Source organism: Terrapene carolina, unplaced genomic scaffold (genome assembly GCF_002925995.2).
Source record: "Terrapene carolina triunguis isolate 2854851 unplaced genomic scaffold, T_m_triunguis-2.0 Scaffold68, whole genome shotgun sequence".
Classification (NCBI taxonomy): Eukaryota; Metazoa; Chordata; order Testudines; family Emydidae; genus Terrapene; species Terrapene triunguis.
In genome coordinates this window covers 80,520,813-80,546,311 of record NW_020664419.1, presented here as the reverse complement: position 1 = coordinate 80,546,311, position 25,499 = coordinate 80,520,813, and the positions used below count along the sequence as shown (strand labels likewise).

Below are 25,499 nucleotides of genomic sequence, written 5' to 3'. Positions count from 1 at the left end.
ACTGAAGTCAATGAGAATGAATTTCCATCATTTCAACCTTCAATCAACATTCCCCTCCCTTTTGTTCGTTGTGTTTCAGCCTTATTATTTTGAATGTATTTTGATTTTAATTACAAATCTACTGAGGTGGAATCTTGTTACTGTTGTCTGGTTCTTTAGTGTTATTTCTTAAGTTGAATCCTTGATGTTTTTTCCCCCTCCTCTTGGGAAGGTTGAACTGAATGAGGTTGAATCTCGGTGTGAGGAGTACCCTTTAACCCGTGCCTTCTGTCGGCTAATCAGCACGCTGGTGGAGAGTTCATTCCCTTCTAACTTGGGGGCAGGACTGCGCCCACCAGGCTTTGACCCCTATCTGCAGTTCCTCAGGGACACTGTGTTTCTCCGATTTCGCACCAGAGCTTACCGGATTGCTGCTGAAAAGGTAATTTTTAGTTGTGAAGATAGTTCTTTTGGGACTAAAGCACTTTAGTCCCTGGCCTTGGAAGAGCTGTGACGTGCAAGTTTGATGCAGCCGTGATAAGTCCATGGATTTTTTAAATCAAAGCTGTAGCCAAATGACATCCTCCACTCCTGAAAAGCAGATTGCGGAGAGATTTACAGTATATATCTTCATTGTTCAAGACTCACTTGGTTGTCCTTAAAGGGCTAGAAGCACTGAGCTTCTTGATACTAACACATTTAAATGGACAGGATGTGATAGCCTTTGCACAGCCAGCAAGGAGACATCAAAGTTTGCCACTGACGTGTGCATGAGCACCTTCCACATTCAAAATGTGGAGCACAGAATGTAGACTGGAAAGAGCATTTTTAAACACCACTGTTTGCATTGTCAAAAGCAGGCTAAAATTAGTAAACAGTAGGGATCAGAGTTGTATTGGGCTTCCATACTCCTCTGGTATGATAAGAACTCTATTTCTGAAGGCAAAGTGTCTCCAGCCACGTGAGAAATATATGGAGTTAGCTATCTGTAGTTGTTATATTATGATATTTTATAAATTGCTTTACCATAATTTTACCAGTTTGACTAATGATTGCTAAACCTAAGTAGCTTTCATAAACCTGAATAATTAGAACCTTCATCCACCAGTTAGAGTTCTTTCATCATGACCATTTCACAAGATTATTTAACCAAAAATAGTGTTAACATAGTATTTTAACTTCTTGAAGGATGGAATTTGAGTTCCTCGATATGATTCTTTATGATGAAAATGCATTTACATTGAAAGTGGAGTGACCCAGGCAGGGCAAACAGTCAAGTTTATCAGCATATTCATTCTTTTATACATTTCAGAATATGTTTGCATCTGGTTTTGAATATACAAAAAATACACTATCGTTATGTTTGCAGATGTTCTTTTTAGTTCAAAAAATCACACAGAGTATTTCAAATTCTCTGACTTTAGCAATTTCGTAGTGCTGTGGGACGGTAATTTTAAAAGCAGACACATTTTTCTTGAAGTCTTGCCCAATCCATTGTTGAATTGCTTCACTTTCCCTTCTAGTTATATTGTTCTGTCATCCTGGTTTTGTATTATAGTATTAATAATATCCTGCGTGTGATTTTTGTGTTTTTGTTTGTTTTGTTTTGTTTTTTTGTGGTTGTCCACAGTGGGAGGTAGCTGAGGTGGTTCTGGAGGTTTTTTACAAGTTGCTGAGAGACTATGAACCTCAACTTGAAGACTTTGCGGATCAATATGTGGAGTTACAAGGTTAACTTGTTCATTTATTTACTGTCAAACAAGATTATTACTTTCACTCTGCTTCCATACCTCTGTAATGTGATCTTATCACATTTTTCAAGCAAGCTGAGTCAATGCTTAGATAGGAAATATCCAAGGAACTCTAATGTGCTGCTGATTCAGTAGGCTGCACTCTTTTCTGAATCAATAATGAATCAATGCCCCAGCATGGGACTAGAATGCAATGTGCTTCAGGAGGTGCTGTCTTTCAGATGAGATATAAAACGGACATCCTGCACATTTGTGGTCATTGAAGATCCCATAGCACACTCGGAAGATTAGGAGCATCCTGGCCAAAATCGAGTTAGGAAGCTACGTTTTGTTGACCAGAACTTGTCCTGCAGTTTCATTTAGATATTGTAGTATGAATGTTCTATACTGTTAAACAGCTGCTTCCTTTCACTCTGGATGGTGGGTGAAGTGATTTTCTCCATATGTATAATTTGTGAAGCACTTTGCATTCCTTCAGAAAGAGTGTATAATATAAGATGTTTGAGCACTTTTTTGTTGTGTATTTTCTACTCCCTTGCCCCCGCATATCACAGCAGAAAACATCCTGCCATACAGCAATAAATCAGCAGTTACCAGGACCCAAGGAGGCAAATGAACTGTCTATCAAGATTGGTAGAAAGGCAGCACCCACTCACTTACTCAGTCTTTTCCTCCTTGCATACTAGCATCCAGATTCCTTTAGTCTGAGTCTGTGTTTTCTTCTAGCTCTTTCTCTATAGAAGATAGAAGAAAAGAATGAAGAAAGAAATGAGACAGGCAGAAAGGCAGTAGGGAAAAGAACAGGCTTCTTAGTTGTAGAAGGAAGAGGGTATCAGGGTAAAGCTTACCCTGTGCATCAAAAGCGCTAAACCAACTTTACAGGACTCAGTTCTTGCCCTTTGCTGATCCTATTTAGTAGGTGCTGTTTCCTTTGTATTGCAGACTTACTATGGCATGATCCTGTCCTTTTGTGAGAGATGATCTTTTCTTCTAGTCCAACTGCTTGCTGTCACAGGTGGGGTATGGGCCTGACTGAAAATAGGTGCTTATAGTCCTTAAAGTAGCCATATATTTGAAAAGGTGGGAGTTGGTGGAAATGCCAACCTTGAACTTATGGGTCTAGGCTTTAAACCTTTATGTCTTGTCTCCATGACATGGCAGCCAGATTGGGGAAATGGTAATTGGTGCACCTTTTAGGACTGGATCTCAATTTATTAATTACTGGCTATATGGGCAGACATCAGTCATTTGCCTACTGTCTTCTATGGTTTACCAATATCCAGTTGGCAGCTGGTTTGAGGGGAATCTTTCGGCCTTAGGACATAGGCACTGCTGCTTCATGAGAAGAATGCATTATATTTATTGTGACTTCCATTAGATTTTCTAGTAACTATAATTATCTCATTAAACAGCAGCGTTTAACAATTTATTTTTATTTAGAGATTGTAAATATCTTATTCTTGGGCCTGAATTTCTGTTTCTATGGCTTATGTCTAAATCTCCATTGTAATCACACAGCCAGTTAAGGATGCTTACTTGATGTGTTCTCTAGTCAATTTTCGATTGATGTTACTGAACAGGGAAGCTTACCTAAAGTTTAGAAATGATTCATTCTAGGAAGTTAAGATGAGTACTTGCTGTACTTTGGCTTAATGAGGGATACTACTCTTCTGAGGCCCACTAAGAAGACAGTTGCTGCATTATAGTGAGTTTGAGGCTACGGTTGAGTTTATTCATCTTAGTTTTGTTTCTTGGTGTCTTGTACTGCACATTTTTTAATGTGAAGCTTCCTCTTAAAGTTTCTCACTAAGTAATGCTTGTTAATTTGCAACAGGCTCAAAGAGCCTTTAGAAACCGTGCTTAAGTGGAGAGCCAGGCAGAAATGGCTTTCTAGTAAGTTTGGCACAGTCTGGAAGGCCTCTAGATCACATAGTAAAAAGGATCCTTTCAGCTCCAGTATTTGTGTCCTACATCATCTTCCTTTTTCTTATTTAGGAGGATAAGTAAACTGGGAATGTTAATATAGACTTTTTCTTATTTGAAAAGTTTTTTCTTTTGCCTCCTGATTTTGTTTTCTGATGACGTTTGAGTATCATACCAACAATAGTTTTCTTCTATGCTCTAGTTCAGTGGTTCTCAAACTAGGGCTGCCGCTTGTTCAGGGAAAGCCGCTGGCGGGCCGGGCCGGTTTATTTACCTGCCGCGTCCGCAGGTTTGGCCGATCGCTCCCTCTGGCCGCGGTTTGCCAATCCAGGCCAATGGGGGCTGCAGGAAGGGCGGCCAGCATGTCCCTTGGCCTGCGCTGCTTCCTGCAGCCCCCATTGGCCTGGAGCGGCAAACCGCGGCCAGTGGGAGCCGCGATCAGCCGAACCTGTGGACGCGGCAGGTAAACAAACCGGCTCGGCCTGCTAGGGGCTTTCCCTGAACAAGCGGCAGCCCTAGTTTGAGAACCACTGCTCTAGTTCATTGCAGCAGATATTTATAATATGTATATCAAACATTTAGTCCATCGGTTTTCTTTTTTCCTCACACAAGGTCTTCAGAGGAATCTAAAGTCATGCAAATTTGTTTCTGTGATCTAAAAACATTCTGAAAAACCCAGAGTAGGTGATTCTGAAGAGATTGTGGCTTGGACATCCTTTACTGATTTAAATGTAAAGGTTGGATATTTCCAGGAAGAGTACACCTGGTGAAAGCTAAAATTCAGCTTTTAGATTTCAAAGGCTGTCTTGTGGCAGTCACCACCACTATTTTTTCCTAGCTTTTATGAGCTGCCATCTGCTTACATGGCTTTTGGCTGGAGAGTGCTCCAAGGAATTTTCCTGTGATATCTCACATTGCATTGAGGTGTTGCTTGCTACAGCAGCTGTCATTGAGATGTTTTCTGGTATGGAATGGAGTAAGAGGATTCCTCTGACAAACAATTACTAGTAAGTAATTTCCCCCATTTTTTTTTTTCTTTTTTAGGAGAAGAAATAATAGCACATAAACCACCTGGATTCAGTCTGATGTATCATTTGTTGAATGAGTCACCAATGTTGGAACTGTCCCTTAGTCTGCTGGAAGAAGGGGTTAAACAGCTTGATACATATGCCCCCTTTCCTGGTATGTACCATTAGTTTATTTTTAAGATATTAGTGAAGAGTTTACCAACAGCAATGTGACACTGATATTTCTATATATCTTTTGTTTCTCAAATGTATAAAGTTATGTTTTGAGGGAAGTTAACTGAAAAAAGTTCAGATCTCAAGGTACTGTTCTGACAGAGTATTTTGATGAGCTGTTCAAATATTACCTTTTTGTAGAGGCTCCAGGAATTGTGGTTTGCTGTGTAACTGTTGTATATGTTTGCTTTTTTGCCTATGTTCTGTAGGGAAGATGCATTTGGAGAAAGCAGTGCAATATTGCCTTGCACTTCTTAATCTGACCCTACAGAAGGAGAACCTCTTTATGGATCTCTTACGTGAGAGTCACCTTTCCCTAATTGTCACACCTCTGGAACAGCTGCTGCAAGGAATCAACCCCCGCACTAAAAAGGCAGACAACGTGGTAAACATTGCCAGGTAGGCACAAATTACTTTGGGGGGCAGGCACTTTGGCTGTGTTGGAAAGTGAAGAGAGGCAATTCTTCAGTTGGAGCCACACAGCAGACCCTTCTGCTTGCTCAGAGCCTCGCTGAACAGTGAATTCTGCACAGCCTGAAGAGTCCACCTGCATACATCCGATTGCAAGAGTGGGGCCTATGTTTGTATTTTCTCCTTAGAAGAATTCCTCAGAACAGAAATTTCAAAGTTACACATCCTTTCTGTGAAATTCAGAACTTTTAAATTCATTGCTCACCTGTGTATAACCTTCATTTCTCCACCCCGGACTTTTTCATGATAGCCGTAGATTGGGCCAGTAAAAGTTCCTTTGACCCAATCTGCCACCCTAGCCTTTTGCAGAACTGACTGTTAATTATTCCCATTAAAGGGACACTGTCAACTTGATTTTCAAACAGAGAGCAATGCAGTTTCAAGTACAACACTTGAGTCCCTCTGCCAGTGTTTGTGGTTTACAATGACATTTTACTATAGGCAGGCCAATACAAACAACTGGAAAACTGACTACATAGGAGAAACAGTGAAATCATTACACACACAGCCCTGTAAAAACAAAGTGTGTAAATAGTTTTTTCTCTTAGTTGTTATAATATCAGATGTTACATATAACAATAGTAAGTGTACAGTTTTCAGATAGAAGTCTTTCAGACCATTGCTCTTTGTCCACTTATTTCCTGAGGATGTGTCCCAATGCCTTCTTTCATTTATATTGACCCCTTTAAGTTGGATATAGGGTAGAGGAAACAACAGAAAAATTTCTGGGAGTGATCTGTCTCCTGGTCAGTTTTTATTACTGGCGGTGAGAGGGTTTAGCTGCTGTGTACCTCTGTAGACAAAAATTTCAATCTATAATTTAAAAAGTTTTCTATATATACTGGATTATTCAGATTTTATTTTAAATTGTTTCAGTTTACAAATGTTCTTTTTTCCTCTGGGTAGTATTCTCTGGAGACTCTGGAGTGATCAACAATTTAATTACATTATTCTTGAAATTTTTTAAAGGTATCTTTATCATGGCAACAGCAATCCTGAACTGGCTTTTGAAAGTGCCAAGATCCTCTGTTGCATTTCTTGTAACTCCAACATTCAGATAAAGCTAGTAGGAGATTTCACACATGATCAGGTAACGACTATTCTGTTTGAATTTGGGGAAAGAAAGTAGTGATGGGAAAACAGTATTTTTACTACTTTCTAAAAACAAACCTAGATTATATGTGGTGAGGCTACATAGTGCCTTGTCTCTACAAAAGAACAGATTATTTTTCCATAGCACCATAAAGATTGGCTACTTATTCATGGCATTACATTTTTAATGAAACAGTTACCATGATAAGAACAGGACAGTTTTGTATGACATACTAACCCTTTTCTTTGTTTAGACTGTCCTCCCTAGGGGAGGTTAATGTAGCATATTTTTAAGACACTAGAGTTTAAAATATTATTTATCATGTGGCTTACCAGTTGACCTATGCTTAGAACAGTTAAGACCCCAATAATTAATGCTCACTAGTTTGATCACATTTGTCAGTGAAATTTACACCTGTGTGTGAAACTATAAAATTTCATTTTTTAAAATCATCTTGTACTTAAATCAGTGTTTTATCTTCACCAAATTTCTCTCTGTTTTTCATTCCCAACCTTCCATTTCTGAATCCAGAGTATAAGCCAGAAGCTGATGGCTGGGTTTGTGGAGTGTTTGGACAATGAAGATGCAGAGGAATTAATTAATCCAGAAGATGGTATGTGACTGGTCACATTTTATTTACATGAGTATCTTTTGTGTAGATTCAAATGGCTGAAAGCGAGCTAAGGAAATACATGCAAGTACAGCTTTCAAATTACTGAGCAAGTAAACCCTGAAACTGTTATGGTTTTGGCACCGCAATTGCACAGAGGGCCCCATAGTTGGATGAAGAGTATTCTTCATTTATTTTAAATTAAGAAGATACTGTAAGAACAACCTATTCAAAATCGAACCAGTTCTTAAGAGAGAAAAATTATAAATTGCTGCGGACAAATTGTGCAGGATTATATTCAATAGTTATTTGGAATTAATTCCTGGAAATTGCTAGAGTGATCTGAGTTTTACCCGTAGCTTTCTTTTATTTGGTTTGTATGTTGTGGCTAGGGAAGGCCATGCAGTAGTTACATTATCTTCGTTTCAGTTTTCATCTGACCTTTTTTCACTTTCTAATAAGATCTGGAATCTGAAAAGAAGCAGTCTCGGATCCACCATGAAACAAAAATCCACATCCTGAACCTTCTCATCACCTCTCTGGAGTGCAGTCCACCCAATCTGGCCCTGTACTTTTTGGGGTTTGAACTGAAGAAACCTGTCAGCACCACAAATCTGCAAGACCCAGGTATGTGGATGAAAAGGGGATCTAGCATTTATCTAGCTTTTGTATCAATGTTGAGACAATGTATTGGAAAGCTCAGTGGAAAAAATCCTGATTCCTCGTTCATGACATCAAGGGAAATGGCCTTAACCTTAAAGAATTGGATTTTAAAAGTATATTGATACTCAAATACGAAGTGTAAGCTACCACAGGACACATTCTTTTACACAGTAAGGAGAACCTGGAGATATACAGATGCTAATCTGGTTTGAACCAGTTATATCATGTAGAAGTTCGCCTTTCTTTCCTCAAGGTAATCTTTGGAAGAAGAAAGTGAATTTTAGCCTTGTAAGGTGTGTAAAGAAGGCCTGTAAAGTGTGTTTGTGCATGGGTGGATTTTCTTTTCTTTTTGTTTCTTAGAAACATTTTAGAAGTGTCAAGAATGGCAAGTCTCTGGTGTTACTTGACTTTGCTGGAAAACTGGGTGCGGGTTTGTCTGAATTTGTTAGCTTTCTCAGCTCTTAGTTGAAAGGGTTATGAGTAGGGCTGTCAATCGCAGGTAACTCATACGATTAACTAAAAAAAAATCAATCGCGATTAATCGCACTGTTAAACAATAGAATACCAATTGAAATTTATTAAATATTTTTGGATGTTTTCTACATTTTCAAATATACTGATTTCAATTACAGCACAGAATACTAAGTGTACAGTGCTCACTATATTTATTTTTGATTACAAATATTTGCACAGTAAAAAAAACAAAAGAAATAGTATTTTTCAATTCACCTAATACAAGTACGGTAGTGCAATCTGTTTATCATGAAAGTTGAACTTACTAATGTAGAATTATGTACAAAAAAAACTGCATTCAAAAATAAAACAATGTAAAACTTTAGAGCCTACAAGTCCACTCAATCCTGCTTCAGCCAATCACTCAGCCAAACAAGTTTGATTAAAATTTGCAGGAGATGATGCTGCCCGCTTCTTGTGTATAATGTCACCTGAAAGTGAGAACAGGCGTTCTCATGGCACTTTTGTAGCCAGCGTTGCAAGGTATTACGTGTCAGATATGCTAAACATTCATATGCCCCTTCGTTCTTCGGCCACCGTTCTAGAGGACACGCTTCCATGCTGATGATGCTCGTTAAAAAAATGTGTTAAATACATTTGGGACTGAACTCCTTGGTGGGATAATTGTATGTCTCTTGTTCTGTTTTACTTGCATTCTGCCATATAGTTAATCTCATAGCCATCTCGGATGATGACCCAGCACATGTTCGTTTTAAGAACACTTTCACAGCAGATTTGACAAAACGCAAAGAAGGTACCAGTGTGAGATTTCTAAGGATAGCTACAGCACTTGACCCAAGGTTTAAGAATCTGAAGTGCCGTCCAAGATCTGAGAGGGACGAGGTGTGGAGCATGCTTTCAGTAGACTTAAAAGAGCAACACTCAGATATGGAAACTACAGAACCCGAGCCACCAAAAAAGAAAATCAACTTCTTCTGGTGGCATCTGACTCAGATGATGAAAATGAACATGTTGGTCCACTCTGCTTTAGATCGTTATTGAGCAGAACCCGTCATCAGGATGGACACGTCCTCTGGAATGTTGGTTGTAGCATGAAGGGACATATGAATTTTTAACGCATTTGGCACATAAATATCTTGCAACGCCGGCTACAAAAGTGCCATTCGAACGCCTGTTCTCACTTTCAGGTGACATTGTAAACAAGAAGCGAGCAGCATTATCTCCTACAAATTATAACCAAACTTGTTTGTCTGATTTCAGAGTAGCAGCCGTGTTAGTCTGTATCCGCAAAAAGAACAGGAGTACTTGTGGCACCATGTCAAGGCTGTATCCCCACTTTGAACATGATGGCATATATCACGTTGGTAGATGTGCAGGTGAACGAGCCCCTGATGGCGTGGCTGATGTGATTAGGTCCTATGATGGTGTCACTTGAATAGATATGTGGACAGAGTTGGCATCGGGCTTTGTTGCAAGGATAGGTTCCTGGGTTAGTGTTTATGTTGTATGGTGTTGTCAAGGCTCCTTCCCCACTCTGAACTTTAGGGTACAACTGTGGGGGCCTGCATGAAGACTTCTAAGCTTAACTACCAGCTTAGATCTGGTCCGCTGCCACCATTCCCAAAAATTAATTCCCTTCCCTGGGAAGCTTTGAAAAACCTTTCACCAATTCCCTGGTGAATACAGATCCAAACCCCTTGGATCTTAAAACAAGGAGAAATTGACCCTTCCCCCTTCCTTCCTTTCACCAACTCCTGGTGAATACAGATCCAACTCCCTTGGATCTAAAAACAAGGAAAAATCAAAAATCAATCAGGTTCTTAAATCTGTTAGTCTCTAAGGTGCCACAAGTACTCCTGTTCTTTTTGTTTGTCTGAGTGATTGGCTGACGTAGGACTGAGTGGACTTGAAGGCTCTAAAATTTTACATTGTTTTATTTTTGAATGCAGTTTTTTTGTACATAATTCTACATTTGTAAGTTCAACTTTCCTGATAAAGAGATTGCACTATAGTACTTGTATTAGGTAAATTCAAAAATACTATTTTTTTTTACAGTGCAAATACTTGTAATCAAAAATAAATATAAAGTGAGCACTGTACATTTGTATTCTATGTTGTAATTGAAATAATATCTTTGAAAATTTAGAAAACACCCAAAATATTTAAATAAATGGTATTCTTATTAACAGTGTGATTTAATCGCGATTAATTTTTTTAATCACGATTATTTTTTTTAATCGCTTGACAGCCCTAGTTGTGAGGTATATTTCTGAAACAGACTTTTTCTTCCACCTCTTTTATAGAATGTTTTAAATATATAGGTGTTAACTCCAAACATGTTTTTAGTTGTTTTCATTATCTGCAATAGGAGAATGCCTGTCAAATTGAAAGTAAGGTCTACACAATGGTAATTGAGCCTGTACTTTTGCGTGGCACTGAATGCTGGGCACAGAGGAAGAAATAGGAGCAGATCTTGAATACAGTGAAAATGAAAATGTTAAGATAGATGATTAGAGTTAGAAGGAAGGACTATGTTCAGAACAAAGGCATTAGGGAAGTGTGGTGGTACTAATTATAGAAAAGCTGAGGGAATTCAGGTTTAGGTGATTAGGTGAAAAAAAAGATCGGAAGAATATATAGGAAATAGAGTGTTACCCTCCACTTGTAAGTTTGAGAGATGTTGGAAGACCCAAAACTAGATAGATAGATGTACAAAAGTATTTGATTAGCTGCAGTTTCCAAGGAACTGCTTTAAGACAGACTGGAATGGAGAAAGACTCGAAGAGCCAACCCCAGATAGATGGGACAAAGCCTTGAAGAAGAAACCAATATAAATACCTGTTTTAAATACTCTGAACAAAACCGAATACCCCTCCCAATCAGCTTGCAATTGCTTGATATTGGATATAATCCCAGCAAATTCCTTCCAGGAAGAGTGGGGTGGATGGAACCTGAATTTATAATGTGAAAAAATAATAATAATAAAAAAAAATTCAGGCTGCCTTTATGCACCAAAAAGACATACAAAAGGAAATGAGTCCTTTTTTCCCCACTTACAGGTCACTTTTACTTGCTGATAGTGGTTTGGCAGTTTCAAAATACAGTCGACTCTCATTAGTAGCAACATATCGGTGCCCTTTTGCTATGTTGCTCCTAAGCGGCTGTTGCTGTTACGGGGAGCATTGACATAGTAGGGAAAGTGTTCCCAGCGAATTGTTGCTCATATGTGGTGGTGGCTCTTTCAAGGTGTTGCTGCAAACAAGTGTCCACAATATAATAGCTTAACAATGGCCAGTATGTAAACGACTTGCTCTTATCCACAGGTAGCCTTACCAGGAAAGCTAGAGGCACTTAATATAGTAATCTTGAATGTCTCCATTCTGACCTAGGTGCAAAGTACTTTTACATCATTATGACATTAAGTAGATCTTCAATTTATTATGACACTCCACAAGTATTTATATGTTTGACTTTCTAAAACTCGTTTTGCATTGAAAACAGGTATGGAGATTTCAGTCCAGGTGAACATTATATTTTTGGTTTAATGGTTTAAGTAAATTGTGTTGAATCTGACTCTAGGATGGAAAACAATTTTTTCTGTGTGTTCTGATGAATGGAGATATTTAAAGAATGATTTTCAAGAGAATACTTGAATATATTTAGGATCTTTAGGTTTGTTTTATTTCAGATCTTCTGGTAGGAAGTGGTAGACGCGCATATCTGTGTGCGGCAGTTAAACAAAACATTTCACATTGGGATTCTTATGATGCTTTGCTCTCATGGCTTACGTTGCCATGTGAAATCCTTGCAGGAATTAATTTCTTATCTCACTATAGAGCATTTATTATTATTTAGATATTTATTCATCATTTTACAAGTTGGGTGATAATCATGCCATAGATTAACAAATATAATTATTGATGATTCCTGGCCATCCTACTCTTCAACCAGATTCTGAAACACTACAAGCATGGAACTTGTTCTGTTCATCATTTGAAGGAGATAGTGATTAAAAAAAGAATAAAAAGAAAGGGCTCCATTTTCACATTGAATCATATTTTCTTGGTTAGTGTGCAAGTTTAACCATGTAAATTTCATGATATAATCAATGGAAGACAAGAGTATTAATCTCTCCTTTTAATGGAGTATTGACCAATAATTTCAAAGCTTAGTAGAGAGCAGGAATCCAAAATTGTTATGCAGTTTATCAAGAATATGAAAAAAACTTACTGAATTCACTGTTGTTTTTTAATAGAATTGAAGAAAAAGGGTCCTAAATAAACTGTGACAGATATGGGAATATTTGTTCTCTCTATTTAATAAAAAAAAAAAAAAAAAGTGTGTCAAACACTTTCTTATGAATTTTAATAAGGTGCAATTCCCACTTCTGTTTATATTACCATACCAAAATCTCTGCCAGATTTTGTGAAGCTGATATGTGGAACACAGCTGTGTGTGCAGTGCACAATCTGTGTGAGAGATCTGGTTTCTGTAATGGTGCATATGTAAGCTATGCATGTTAATGACATTTATGAAAGTCAACCAGTGCTAAACAAAAATAATTAATCTTCTTTTAAGGTGTCTTGGGTTGCCCACGAACTTGCCTTCATGCTATTTTGAATATACTGGAGAAAGGTACTGAAACGAGGACGGGCCCTACAGCAGTGCAAGAATCTCCCCATCTTGCAGAACTGTGTTATCAGGTATTGTATACAGAATATTTCCTGTTGGCAGAATCTGAAACAGGGTTTACCACTTCTTGGTTAGTAATGAGCACAGAGGTGGTTGTGATTGGATAGTTTTTTGTTCCAAATGTTTATGCTACATTTTTTTACATACTAAAACTTTTACTCCTCTACCGTTCCGTATGTAAAAATGGATTACTGCGCATTTACAATATAAAGAATCTGCAATCACACCAAAGTTAGTAAATGGATACTCTTTATAAAGCAACCTTTGCTTTGTGTTTCTCCTACTAATGTGTGGCTTGTTAATTAAACAAGGAGTGTGTTGTTCTATTTTTGCACCATCCATTGTTTGCCTAGAGCAGTGGTTCTCAAACTAGGGCCGCCGCTTGTTCAGGGAAAGCCCCTGGTGGGCCGGGCTGGTTTGTTTACCTGCCGCGTCCGCAGGTTCGGCCGATCGCGGCTCCCACTGCCCGTGGTTCACCGCTCCAGGCCAATGGGGGCTGCAGGAAGGGCGGCCAGCACGTCCCGCACCGCTTCCTGCAGCCCCCATTGGCCTGAAGCGGCGAACCGCGGCCAGTGGGAGCTGCGATTGGCCGAACCTGCGGACGCGGCAGATAAACAAACCGGCCCGGCCCGCCGGGGCTTTCCCTGAACAGGTGATGGCCCTAGTTTGAGAACCACTGGCCTAGAGAATAAAAAATATGAATAATCCTTACTTGTAAAGAACTCTCAAAATCTAGTGTGGAGTGTCTCCCCTTAACTTTGCAGCAATGAGAAATAATTATATTCTAAATGGCCATAATTTAATTAGGCATGTATGCATCATTGATGAGCTAGGCGCCTTGCATATAAAATCAAATCAGATGAAAATATAAATAAGTCAACATGTCATGCTAGAAGCCTTTTGAAATAAAAATGACTTCAAATGGAATTCATTCAAATTGGTTCTAAAGTCAGGAAGGAAGACATGCCACAGAAGGAAAGTGACATGGAGTATATTTCCTTCCTTTGGTGGATTCAAGGATTGAGAAGCCTCCATACCTTTCCAGCTAAGAGAAGAGGATGGTGCCACAGCATGTATGAATAGAAGCTAATCATCTACCTATTCATCTAGTCCTTCAGTGGTGTGACAATCTGATATAAGTGATTTATTCAGCCTTGGAGTAGACCAATGGGATGTTTGTTTTAAACACAGACACAGTATTAGTTAAGTCATATATTTTTGTGTTTATCTTATTTTTCTCTTGACTTGGTGTCTTTTAAATTTGGAACAGAAATTAAAATCTTATTTTTGTTCCGATTATCAGGTGATCTATCAGTTGTGTGCATGCTCAGATACATCAGGTCCAACTATGAGATATTTGAGGACCAGCCAGGATTTCTTATTCTCTCAGTTGCAGCATTTGCCATTTTCTATCAAAGGTAAAAAAAAAAAAAATTATTTAGAAGAAAAATTCATGTTAATTTAAAATTGCTTATCCCTTTGATATTGGGAGGTGTCAAGGTTCTAGGTGAGTTCTTGATTGAATGGATTAAATCCAGTCTGTCAGCTAATTTGTTAATTTTAGCAAAGTAATCTCCTTGGATTTACTAGTCTGAAATCCAAACTGTAATTGTGAAAGCTGTTGTATACCATCATATCAAATTTGCAGACTGAGTAGGCATGGGTGAGAGGGGACATGGAAGAGAGAGACACATTTCAAGATACACTTTTTTTTCTCAAAATATTTTATTATTGTGGTTTGCAATTTTCCCTGTTTAATTTGCGAATCCCACAAAAGTCTAGAGTATTTGTAAGTTTCACTTCCATTACAAATTTGTTAGATCCTACTGTGGAATTCTACATTTTGAAAAGTGGGGAAGGCTTTCGGATCCAGGTAGAGCCAGGGAAGTGAAGAATTGTATGCGAATAGTATGAATGTTATGAAATATTATGAAGGGCTTCCTTGTTATGAATAATTGCCTGAGATTATTTCTAATGCTGGCATTAATTTTTGAATAATGAATAGGTGCATTTTAATGTTTCTAAAGATATTTTTCAGTTGTAATAATGAGAATAAGTTTAAAAATTAATTGGATGTAACAAAGGCTGGTCTAGGTGATGCAATGTATTAATTTACTATTTGTTAGTAAATGTGTATATAGTGCCATGACTTTGGATAATCCTTTAGAGATTAAAAAACAGTGTCTACCTCAAAGATTTTACAATCCTAAATTAGATGAACATAGAACATGAAGATTTCTGGAGGCGACAGTTCAAGCCTGGTCAAGTTTGACTAATGGCAGTGTGTAGAGTAGAGGCATTACATGTGTAGCTACATGCCGCAATGAAAGGTTCCAGCAGCAGGGAGGCTGTGGGGAAAGGCTCCGACAGCTTCTCTCTGCTGGAGCCTTTCCCTACTGTTTCCCCCTTGACGAAGCCTATCCCTGCTGCCAGAGCCTTTCACATTGTGGCAGAGAAAGGCTCTGGCAATCCGGAGGCAGTGGGACACTACAGATGTGGGAGGCACTGCTTGGGCTTGTAGAGCGCCCATGTAGGGTATATATCTATGGGGTTCAGGCATGTAGGGTGCTCTGCTCTACTCCTCTACTCACCTAAGCCAGCCTCACCATCTACACTGCTGTTTACACCCATGCTAACTGGGTGTCTAGTGTCTGCTCTACGTGCTGCTGCAAGTGTAGACTTAGGCTGAGTACATTCTATCTCAGCTGAGTGCCTAGTTGATATTCATTCAGATCATAAAGGCACCATAATTGATCAGAATTGACCGTCTTTGCTCAGAAAAGGCAGAGTACTGTGCAGTGTAGATGGTACATACATGTGTGACCACTGCAACTATTCCTGGCGTTGGACAGTTCTGTCAGTCCTTAGCTTTCATGAGCAAGAAGTAAGGAAACAATTTAGCCAGGTTCAATTAAGTTGAAAATCACTTCTCTCACATGCATCATCCAAAAACCGCCCACCCAAACAAAAAACAATTTTCTTGTAATATGGAGCATTATTTTTACTCAGCTGTGTGATTCTTTCCCTTACCTAGAACATGAGATTTCAGCACTAAACCAGATGTCTTGGCTGATGAAAACTGCATCTATAGAACTGCGTGTGACATCACTGAACCGCCAGCGTTCCCACACACAGAGACTCTTGCATCTGCTGCTGGATGACATGCCTGTAAAACCTTACTTAGGTAAAGTGGGGTATGTTTTGGGGGAGAATAGGGAAACCAAGACTTGAACTAGTGAGAGAGTCCTCTTTCCTTACTTAAATTACTCCTCTTTTATATACATACACATTTTAGTTCTTGTCTAACATTTGAAAACCTTTCTGGTATTTGGTTTGGTATTGGCACTGCAGGAGTGAGGAATGTGGACTGCAATGTATGGAACACAGGATTATACTCTTTCTTCCTTTCATTCTTTTTTGTTTGGCTGTCGGTTTGTTTGAAACATCTCTGTAAAGTATTCTACAGACATTACCTCTCCAACCTGGATAGAATCATTAGCCACCAGCGAACAGACAATAACTGTTTTCACTTTCTACCATCCTGGTCTGGATTTGAACCAGTGACCTAAAAGTGAGAAATTGACTGGTCGGCAGTCGTGTCATGTGCCCTTTCAGGCTTGGTCAAATTGTTTACATATTTTCTCTATCTTAGTTTTCTGATTTATTGTATTTCAATACTCTTAGCTGATGGTGAAGGAGGAATGGAAGATGAAAGTCGATCAATCAGTGCGTTTCTTCACGTTGACACCGCCTCCAAAGGTAAATGCTCTGGAGATTCATTATTTCTTAATAAGGATTTTCTACTGATGAACAGGAAAGGCTGCCTCTAGCAGATCGATTTCAGCATGAAAAATGGCAGACATAAGCAACAGCAACAACTACAGTATGCAGAACACTATTATCTAGCATGAAATAATGGATTTTAGAAAGCAAGTGAGTTTTATAATGAGGGAAAAATACTGGAACAGGAGAAGAGGTAAAAGAGTAATGCACAAGGGAGGGCAAAAGGCAGTCCGTAAGTGAACTGACACAGTAACAATTTTGAGACTTACTGTGACACACCCCTAAATAGTATCATTTAAGTTTCTGTGACTGAAAATATTTGTATTTGTGTTAAAGTTTTTTTTAAAACTTAGGTGACTAAAGTTGAGCTCCTAAATCCATGTCAGGCACTCAAAAGTTGCCGCAAGTTCTCTTCACCTCTGAAAATCAGGCTGTTTTTTATTTAGGAGCTGAATTTTAGACACCTGAAAATTTTGGCCCATGTTCATATATAAAATGAGAAATAACATTGTAGAAATGAGTTAATCTAATCTAAATCATAAAAACCAAAAATCTATTCTGTTAACAGATTCGTAGCCTTAGCTGGTCAGAAAGCTCTTACTGTGAGGCATGTTAAAGTGAAGAATTGTATTTATAAATGTCAGTTAAGGTCCCAGTAGGTCCTTGGTATTTCTGAATAGGATAATAGTTCATTTTCTTTCACAGTACGCAGGAAGATCTTGAGTATTCTGGATTCCATTGACTTCAGCCAGGAGATCCCTGAACCTTTGCAACTGGATTTTTTTGACCGTGCTCAGATTGAACTGGTCATTGCTAACTGTGAGCACAAGAATGCACGTGGGCAAGTTATCTGCAACGTCAAGGTAAGCTGTGTTTGGAGAGTGCTGTCTCAAGATAGGCAAGGTGTCTAAGTTTGATTTTGTAATTTTAAAAAAATGGCTGTTGGGGTTTAGGTTCTGTTATTACTGGTCATTGTACACACTGATAGTGCCCTGGCCCCCGTGTTGGGATTTACCTTCCCAATGAGGTTCAGATAGTGGACACTTAAACTAAAAATATCTTTATTAGTTCAAAGGCTGATCCAGCTCAGTAGCACGTTACAAGCATGCAACAATTGGCAATTAATGTATTATCTATCCCTGCCCTAACTACTATGAGCTGTGATCAGTTACAATAGGGCCAGGAGCAGAACCACCACCTCTACCAAGTGCTCCAGAGTCTTGATTACCTATGGACCTTCTGAGCAACTTCACCTGCTATTGTTGTTCCCCTTTTATTATAGAGTAGAAAGTTCTGAAGATGTTTCATCGTGTGAGCTACTTAAACTTAAACCTGATTTTCTTTTTAATGTCCATATATTGTATAAGAGCTATTGGTACTCCATCTGTGTTATACTGATGATGGATGCTCTCAGGAGAGTTTTTGTGCTCTGCAATGTTTTTCCATTTTAAACTCCCTCTCCCCCCCCGAAATTTTATTAATAATGTGACTTAAATTGTCACTTATTTATATACATATGTAATGGAGTAGCATGCAAAGGCTGCAGTCAGGATCATGGTTCATTGTGCAGGGTGCTGTATGAACATATAGGAAGACCCAATCCCTGCCTTAAAGACTTTAAAGTCTGTAAGACAAAGAGCAAATAAAGGGTTGGGGAAAGGATACAACATATAAGCAGTTATCTGGGTGATGGTAAGAACTTGGCCATGTTGATACGAAGTTGTTCCATGTCTTTTAAAATATAATTGTTTTAAAAATCTTTAGACTTTTTTTGGCGTGGGGAGCAGTTGAAATTGAAGTGGGAAGAGGAAGGGATTGTGGGACTAAGGGGGGGTGGATAAAGGAAGAGGAAAACTGTTCGGGAAAAGGAAAGCGGGAAGTGATGAGAGGAGGGTGTGAAGCAGAGTGAATTGGGCAGTTGAAGGGCTGCAGTAATAGGAGAGAGGTGAGATAAGCGGGGACATGCAAAATCAAGGAAACTAAGGTCATGTCTACACTTACTGGGGATTGCTGCTGCTGTGATCGATGCAGCGGGGGGTTGATTAAGTTAGCGGGTCTAGTGAAGACCTGCTAAATCGACCGCAGAGCACTCTCCTGTCAACTCCGGTACTCCACCGGAACGAGAGGAGTAAGGTAAATCAATGGGAGAGCATCTCCTGTCGACGCAGCGTGGTGTAGACACTAAGCTCCGTTGACTCCAACTATGTTATTCCCATAGCTGGAGTAGCATAACTTAGGTCGACTTAGGCCTTGTCTACGCTACCAGGGTAAGTGTGCAGCTGTCTCCTAAGCTGAATCCACTATGCTTATGTGTTGCAAACATTTGTAGACAGCAGGGAAGTTCACAATCTAGACACGGCAGTATTTAGGCGTACTGGTACCCCCTTTCATTCTATTAGTTTGATTTTTTTTTTTTTTTTTCTTCCCCTGCTCTTTCAATTCCAGTATCTTCACAGAGTTCTGGTTGCAGAAGTTAATGCCCTTCCAGGAATGGCAGCCATAGGACAGAGACCTTTACTTATGGAGGTAAGTCTAGTCAAAATAACCTAGGGCTTGTCTTGGTAGAGAGTTAGTATGCGGCCAACTGGGATGTAAATCTACAGCACACTAGATTGCTGTGCACTAATTGTGTGGAACCTGCCTCCATGCACTAAAAGTTCCCTTGTGTGCTTTGACCTACTGATGTTTGAAATGGGAGAAGGTCAAAGCACATGAGGGAACTTTTAATGCCTGGTAGGAGGGTCCAGACGGCCAGTTAGCGTACGGCACTCTAGAGCACTGTAGATTTACACCCTGCTTGGAAAAGTCCCTAGTCCCATTGAATTGAATGAACAATTCCATTGCTTTTTCTGATAAACTAAAGATATTTAAGTGGTTTATTTTTTTCAAAGACTATGACCAAAAAGTAAGACACACCACCTGCAGTCTGTCATCATTTTCTTGTGCTATATAATCTAACTAAAATTTCCTTTTCTTGGGAGTCCAGGAGATCAACACAATTCTGCAGTATGTGGTGGAGCGGAACAAGCTGCTGCAGTGTCTCCATGCAAAGCGGCATGCACTGGAGTCCTGGAGACAGCTGGTGGAAATTATACTGACTGCCTGCCCACAAGACCTCATACAGGCTGAAGACAGACAGCTGATTATCCGGGACCTCTTACAAGATGTGCATGACAAGGTAATGGTCTTTTGGAAACCAACCATCTTTTTGAACTGTGATGGTACTTGATTTTGCATTAAAGATAAAATTTCATCTTTTTACTATTTTACAAAACACCTACTGGGCTATGTTCGTATTCCTGTTTTCCTCCATCACTATCACTATGCTAGCAAAAATTGCATGTGCTATAGAGAGAGGGAATGCTTTGTATCATTCATTAACAACTATGTTGACGATAGAACAACTTGTTGACAAACACCAAAGAGGTTCCAGTCTGATTATGAAACCTAGAAAGACAGTGACTGGTAGGAATGTGATAAAAGGAAAAATAATGTTTTGGGAAGGGAGAATCCTCAGTGACATAGTGGACCCCCAGCAGGAAAAAATAAACACCTCAGATGTTTATTCAGTCCATTTGGATGATTAGCTGCATATTCCATTTTTGGTTTCTTGGGGAGAAAAAAAATGTCACATGCAAATGCAAAAATTTGATTTTACAGTAGGGAGGGACTTTTAAAAATGTGGATTGTTTTGTAACTAAAATCTCTTGGGATGTTTTCCCACTGAATTGTTTCAGTAATTTGTGACTAGCTGGACAACTAGCCACTACCATTACTGTCTATCCAGGACAGTGTTTGATGAGGAATATTGTGGTTGTCAGAGCATTGAAGTATTAAAACTTTATTTTTGGTTTTCTTGCAGAGACCTAATTTCTGACATGTCATACACAATCATTTTATTAGGTGTCCTATTTATGGAGAAATTTATAGCAGAATTTTAGAAAAAATATTATTCTAATTTTTGTCCAGGTAAAAATACAAATTGTCTGATTTTATTACATTTTCCATCTGTGTTAGTTTGGTAGGAATTATTTTAAAGAAAAATTGTATGTCTTTTTTTTTTTTTTAAATTCCCAATATGTTTGTTACAGTAAAGGAAACATAAGGGAGGCCTCCCATGGCCAAAGCACACTGAATTCCCAGAGTTTTTGGAGATCAACAGCTAAACTATCTGCTTCTTTGAAATGTACATATTATTGGTCTTGTGAAGAGCAATTTTTTTTTTAACTAACGCTTTTATTAACTTTGGCAAATGAATAATTTTTACCAGTTTGTAAAGACAAAGAAATAATTGTACAAAATCATTTTATATGTATACAAAGGCAAGTTAGGAAAAGAACTTTGGTTGCAAAGGTTATTTATATAAACAGGTAACTGAGAAGGTAATTCTACCATTTAAATAGTCAAATGAAACGAGACTAATGACGTACACCTCTACCCTGATATAACGCGACCCGACATAACACGAATTTGGATATAACGCGGTAAAGCAGTGCTCCGGGGGAGGGGCGGGGCTGCGCACTCCGGGGGATCAAAGCAAGTTCGATATAACGCAGTTTCACCTATTACGCGGTAAGATTTTTTGGCTCTCGAGGACAGCGTTATATCGAGGTAGAGGTGTACTGACTTTGTCCCCTTCCTGAAGAATTCTTATGGCTGCTCTCAGATTGGTGCCAAGTTTTTCTAAATTGTGTCTTGTTTAACTTTTCCTTTTTCTAATATGAATTTTTTTTTAAATATTGAAATGTAACATGGCTGAATTGTTCTTTCGCTAACTTGTTTGTTTATATGTGAACTATTTAAAATCAGGCTTTAATACATCCACTACACTCTTCTCCTTCTGTTTCCCTGCCCAAATACAAGTGTCATTATGTTTGTAGTTTGGGGAAGTGAGAACCCAAAGGCTAATAGTCTAGTCCAAAATATTATATTACGCTATTTCTGAAAAGAGACACTGTGTTCAGATATTGATTTATTTTGTATAGAAAATATTCTATTTCTAATTTCATGAAATAAAAATGTCAAATAATGTAACATTAAGATGTGTTCCTTTTGCTTGCAGAAATTATGTAGATGTGGGCAGCTGAATAAGTGGTCTGTTACCTCCTGAAATCATACATTTTCTCTTTTTTTTCCCCCCGTCCTCAAGATCCTGGATGATGATGCAGCTCAGGAGTTAATGCCAGTGGTGGCAGGGGCTGTGTTTACCCTTACTGCTCACCTGAGCCAGTCTGTGCGCACTGAGCAAAAGCGGCCACTTGCAGTCCCTGTACCTGGACACTCCCAGTATTTCTTGATGCTGGATGGTTCTTTCACCTCATCACCTGGTTCAGAGGGCATATCTGTGGGTTTTGCTTCCATTGGTGACTCTTCCCTCCATATCATCTTAAAAAAACTACTGGATTTCATTTTGAAAACAGGTATGTAGTTAAAAGCATAAAACAATTGCACTGTCTGTGAATGGATTCTAACATGCCGAGACTGCATAAATGCACCGTGAACCCCCCTTAAATCACTGGATTGAACTTCTTTATGACATTAATACAGGTGCACCTTTCAGAGTTACCTTTATAGACATCCTGTAAGTTATGTTACTCCGAGGAGACAGTTACTTAGCATGCTATCCTGAAAATCAGAACTGTTGAGGTGGAGGGCTATGTGGTGTGAATATATATAAGGGGATTGAATATTGAAGTGGTTATAGCTTATCAGACAAGACCTTGCTTTGCCAAACTCATTCTCATAACCCTGGATCGGTACACCAAAGGCAAAGCTCTCGTATAAGAAAACATAATTTTTCATTTGTTTTGCTACTGCCAGCATTAGCATTGTGAAGATAAATTAAGTGGGAGGCACAGATGGTATTAATAGAATAATGATTTGACTTGTATCAATTTGTTCCATTACAAATAACTGTTTCCTATGACCAGGTGGTGGATTCCAACGAGTGAGAACACACCTGTATGGATCACTGCTTTATTACTTACAGATTGCCCAAAGACCAGATGAACCAGACACCTTAGAAGCAGGTAGGATACAATTGTGTTTTGAGAAAAGGAAGACCAATTGGGTAACAAACTCAGTGCTGTTTGTTATCTCACTGTGTCAGAATTAAGTCAGGACAGAGAATTGTCAACGGCCATTTCTAAGTGTTAATTCAAAATGTATTATGTGCCATGAGCTTAGGATTTCCTGATATCAAGGACTAAAATGTGTGATCTGTTGTTCAGTGTCCATTTAACAAGTAGGAACCATAATTACAAATCTGTTAAAGGGCTCAGGGCCAGTTGGAAATTATTAAATCTGTTAAAATTGTTGGAAGCTGTTGGAAAACATTCTTTTCACTCCTGCTTATGCACTCTCTATGTTTCATTTGGAACTACAGGAACCTCTTAATGCTTTTTTGCACTGCTACCATTCGTCTAGCGGAAGATGACTTGAAAGGAACTCGTTTTCAAAGCTAGTCGAGACTGCTCCTTAAGCAACCAGCAGGGCTACTGTTGCCAGCCACACTTTCTGTTTAAGAGCTGAATTCTTTGCCTCGTCAGTAGTCCTACCCACTGCTGAATCTCAGAGCAAGGGATCAGGATCAGAAATCAAACTTGGGTCTCATGCATGGTCATTCAGACTACCACCACTATGATTTTATTAGTGCTGGGAATTGCAGTGATTGAAAGTGTCAGTAAAATTGTTACAATTCCTTTACAATTTATTCGTTGCTTTGGAAATAACACTTTTCCACTGGATTCATCTTGTTTGCTTCCCTTAGGATTGATTGCTTTGATCTCAGTGGAAGTTTGTTAGGTTCAATTGAAAGAGTTTGCATATATACAGGGGCGCTGGAACAATTTTTGTAGTGGGGGTGCTGTGAGCCATTGAACAAAACTGTAAATCCTGTATATAATGCAGAGGTGGCCAACCTGAGCCTGAGAAGGAGCCAGAATTTACCAATGTACATTGCCAAAGAGCCACAGTAATACGTCAGCAGCCCCCCATCCACTCCCCAGCACCTCCTGCCAGCCCCCAACAATCAGCGCCTACTCCCCCTGCTCACCGCAATCAGCTGTTTCACGTGCGCAGGAGGCTATGAGGAGGAGAGGGGATGGAACAAGGGCATGCAAGGCTCTGGGGAAGGGGCAGGAGCCTTGGGGGAAGGGGTGGAGTGGGGGCAGGGCTTGGGGCAGAGCAGGGGGTTGAGCAGTGAGCACCCCCCAGCACATTGGAAAGTTAGCATCTATAGCTCCAGCCCTGGAATCGGTGCCTAGGTAAGGAGCCGCATATTAATCTCTGAAGAGCTGCATGCAGCTCCAGAGCCACAGGTTGGCCACCCCTGATATAATAGAAACCACTTCACTTCAAGCCAGGGGGGTGCAGCAGCAGCAGCACCCCCCACACCCCTAGTTCCAGCACCTATGCATGTTATATATATTTTATCCTACAGTAAGTTTTCCTGACCAGACCATCTGAGGGGAGGGGATATATACATACATGTATACACACATACCCCACTTGGATGTTCTGGCCAGAGTAACTGATTTTTGGACCAAACATATTTGTACCGGAACCTTTTCACTTCAACATAACCTCTCTCTTTCCTCCTCCTCCTCCTCCTCCCCCCCCCCTACACACTTACTGAGATTATATATAGATTGTGGATTGTGACTACTTTAATGTCCTGAAAGAAGTGGCGGCTGTTTTGCTGCATCTAGGTTGCTGTTTTGCTGCATCAAACCACTTCATCCTTCTGCATCTCCTTTAATTCTATTTTTCTCACTTTTTATAGCCAAGAAAACAATGTGGGAACGTCTGACAGCTCCAGAAGATGCGTTCAGTAAACTGCAGCGAGAAAACATGGCAATTATTGAAAGCTACGGGGCTGCCCTCATGGAGGTGGTCTGCAGAGATGCCTGTGATGGTCATGAGATAGGCCGGGTAAATGAATCTATTCCCTTGTAGCCTAAAGTTGTTGTTGTTGTTTTTAAAAGGGATGCTTTTCAACTATTTCGGTAAACATTTGATAATTTTTTTATTCTAATTTGGTGAGTATTACAAATATCTACTGAAATAAAAAAAAAACACTTGACAATTTAGATGTGTATATATTTTTAAAACCATTATTTTGGTATGTTCCATTGAAGAGCAATGTGTGAACTCACCCTGCTAGCTGTGCAGAAGCGGGGCCATTGTTAATGCTGTTGCAGAGGTAGTATGGTCTAGAGGACAAAGCACAGGACTGGAAGCTAGAACTTGCTGAATCCAATGTCTGGATCTGATATTGACCTGCTGTTTGATCTTGGGCAAATCTCTTGATTTCCTTGTGACCCTTTCCTTACTTGTACAATGTGAATAAAATCCTCACAGTGACATCATCGTTTTCAAACCTGTGTTTAAAGGTAGTTTCAGGTATTTCACTGTCCTAACTTTTGTGATTTATACCATCATATTTTCAATTTTTTAAAACATTTCTCTTTCTCCTCTTGCTGTATGAAAGATCCACTCATCCAGGGGAAGGAGTGAAATTGACGAGACAGGTAGTTTTGTCAAATGCGCCAGTAAACAAACTGAAGAGAGAAAATGTTTTCGCTTATTTTTCAGATATAGTGAGGTTACATGCTACTTGTAACAAGAGTAGACTAAAAAAAAAACCACACAAATATTATTTTCAAGTAGATAAGTGTCCCTGCACTGTTTGGAAGCATTTTGAAGATATTCCAAGTATTAGTTTTGCTAGATAGAGCAATAAACAACAAAAGGAGTCAAGTTGGTTTCCTCTATACTAAAACCCCACAAACTAGATGGTGCAATAACTTCCAAATAAA

The 25,499-nt window shown here is 39.2% G+C and overlaps 1 protein-coding gene across 1 annotated transcript in view; it reads left to right on the top strand.

Annotated features, from left to right (window-relative positions):
• The window catches only part of NUP205 (nucleoporin 205), a 67,303-nt gene that overhangs the window by 29,136 nt on the left and 12,668 nt on the right, over nucleotides 1-25,499 (top strand). The window contains exons 15-31 of the mRNA XM_026648866.2: nucleotides 212-421; nucleotides 1,610-1,709; nucleotides 4,698-4,835; nucleotides 5,104-5,293; nucleotides 6,335-6,455; nucleotides 6,990-7,071; nucleotides 7,531-7,695; nucleotides 12,784-12,908; nucleotides 14,201-14,315; nucleotides 15,932-16,081; nucleotides 16,582-16,656; nucleotides 17,386-17,543; nucleotides 19,126-19,206; nucleotides 19,667-19,858; nucleotides 21,830-22,100; nucleotides 22,611-22,709; nucleotides 24,464-24,612. Of these exons, the coding sequence (XP_026504651.1) occupies nucleotides 212-421; nucleotides 1,610-1,709; nucleotides 4,698-4,835; nucleotides 5,104-5,293; nucleotides 6,335-6,455; nucleotides 6,990-7,071; nucleotides 7,531-7,695; nucleotides 12,784-12,908; nucleotides 14,201-14,315; nucleotides 15,932-16,081; nucleotides 16,582-16,656; nucleotides 17,386-17,543; nucleotides 19,126-19,206; nucleotides 19,667-19,858; nucleotides 21,830-22,100; nucleotides 22,611-22,709; nucleotides 24,464-24,612 (2,421 nt within the window). The remainder of the gene's footprint in view (nucleotides 1-211; nucleotides 422-1,609; nucleotides 1,710-4,697; nucleotides 4,836-5,103; nucleotides 5,294-6,334; nucleotides 6,456-6,989; nucleotides 7,072-7,530; nucleotides 7,696-12,783; nucleotides 12,909-14,200; nucleotides 14,316-15,931; nucleotides 16,082-16,581; nucleotides 16,657-17,385; nucleotides 17,544-19,125; nucleotides 19,207-19,666; nucleotides 19,859-21,829; nucleotides 22,101-22,610; nucleotides 22,710-24,463; nucleotides 24,613-25,499) is intronic.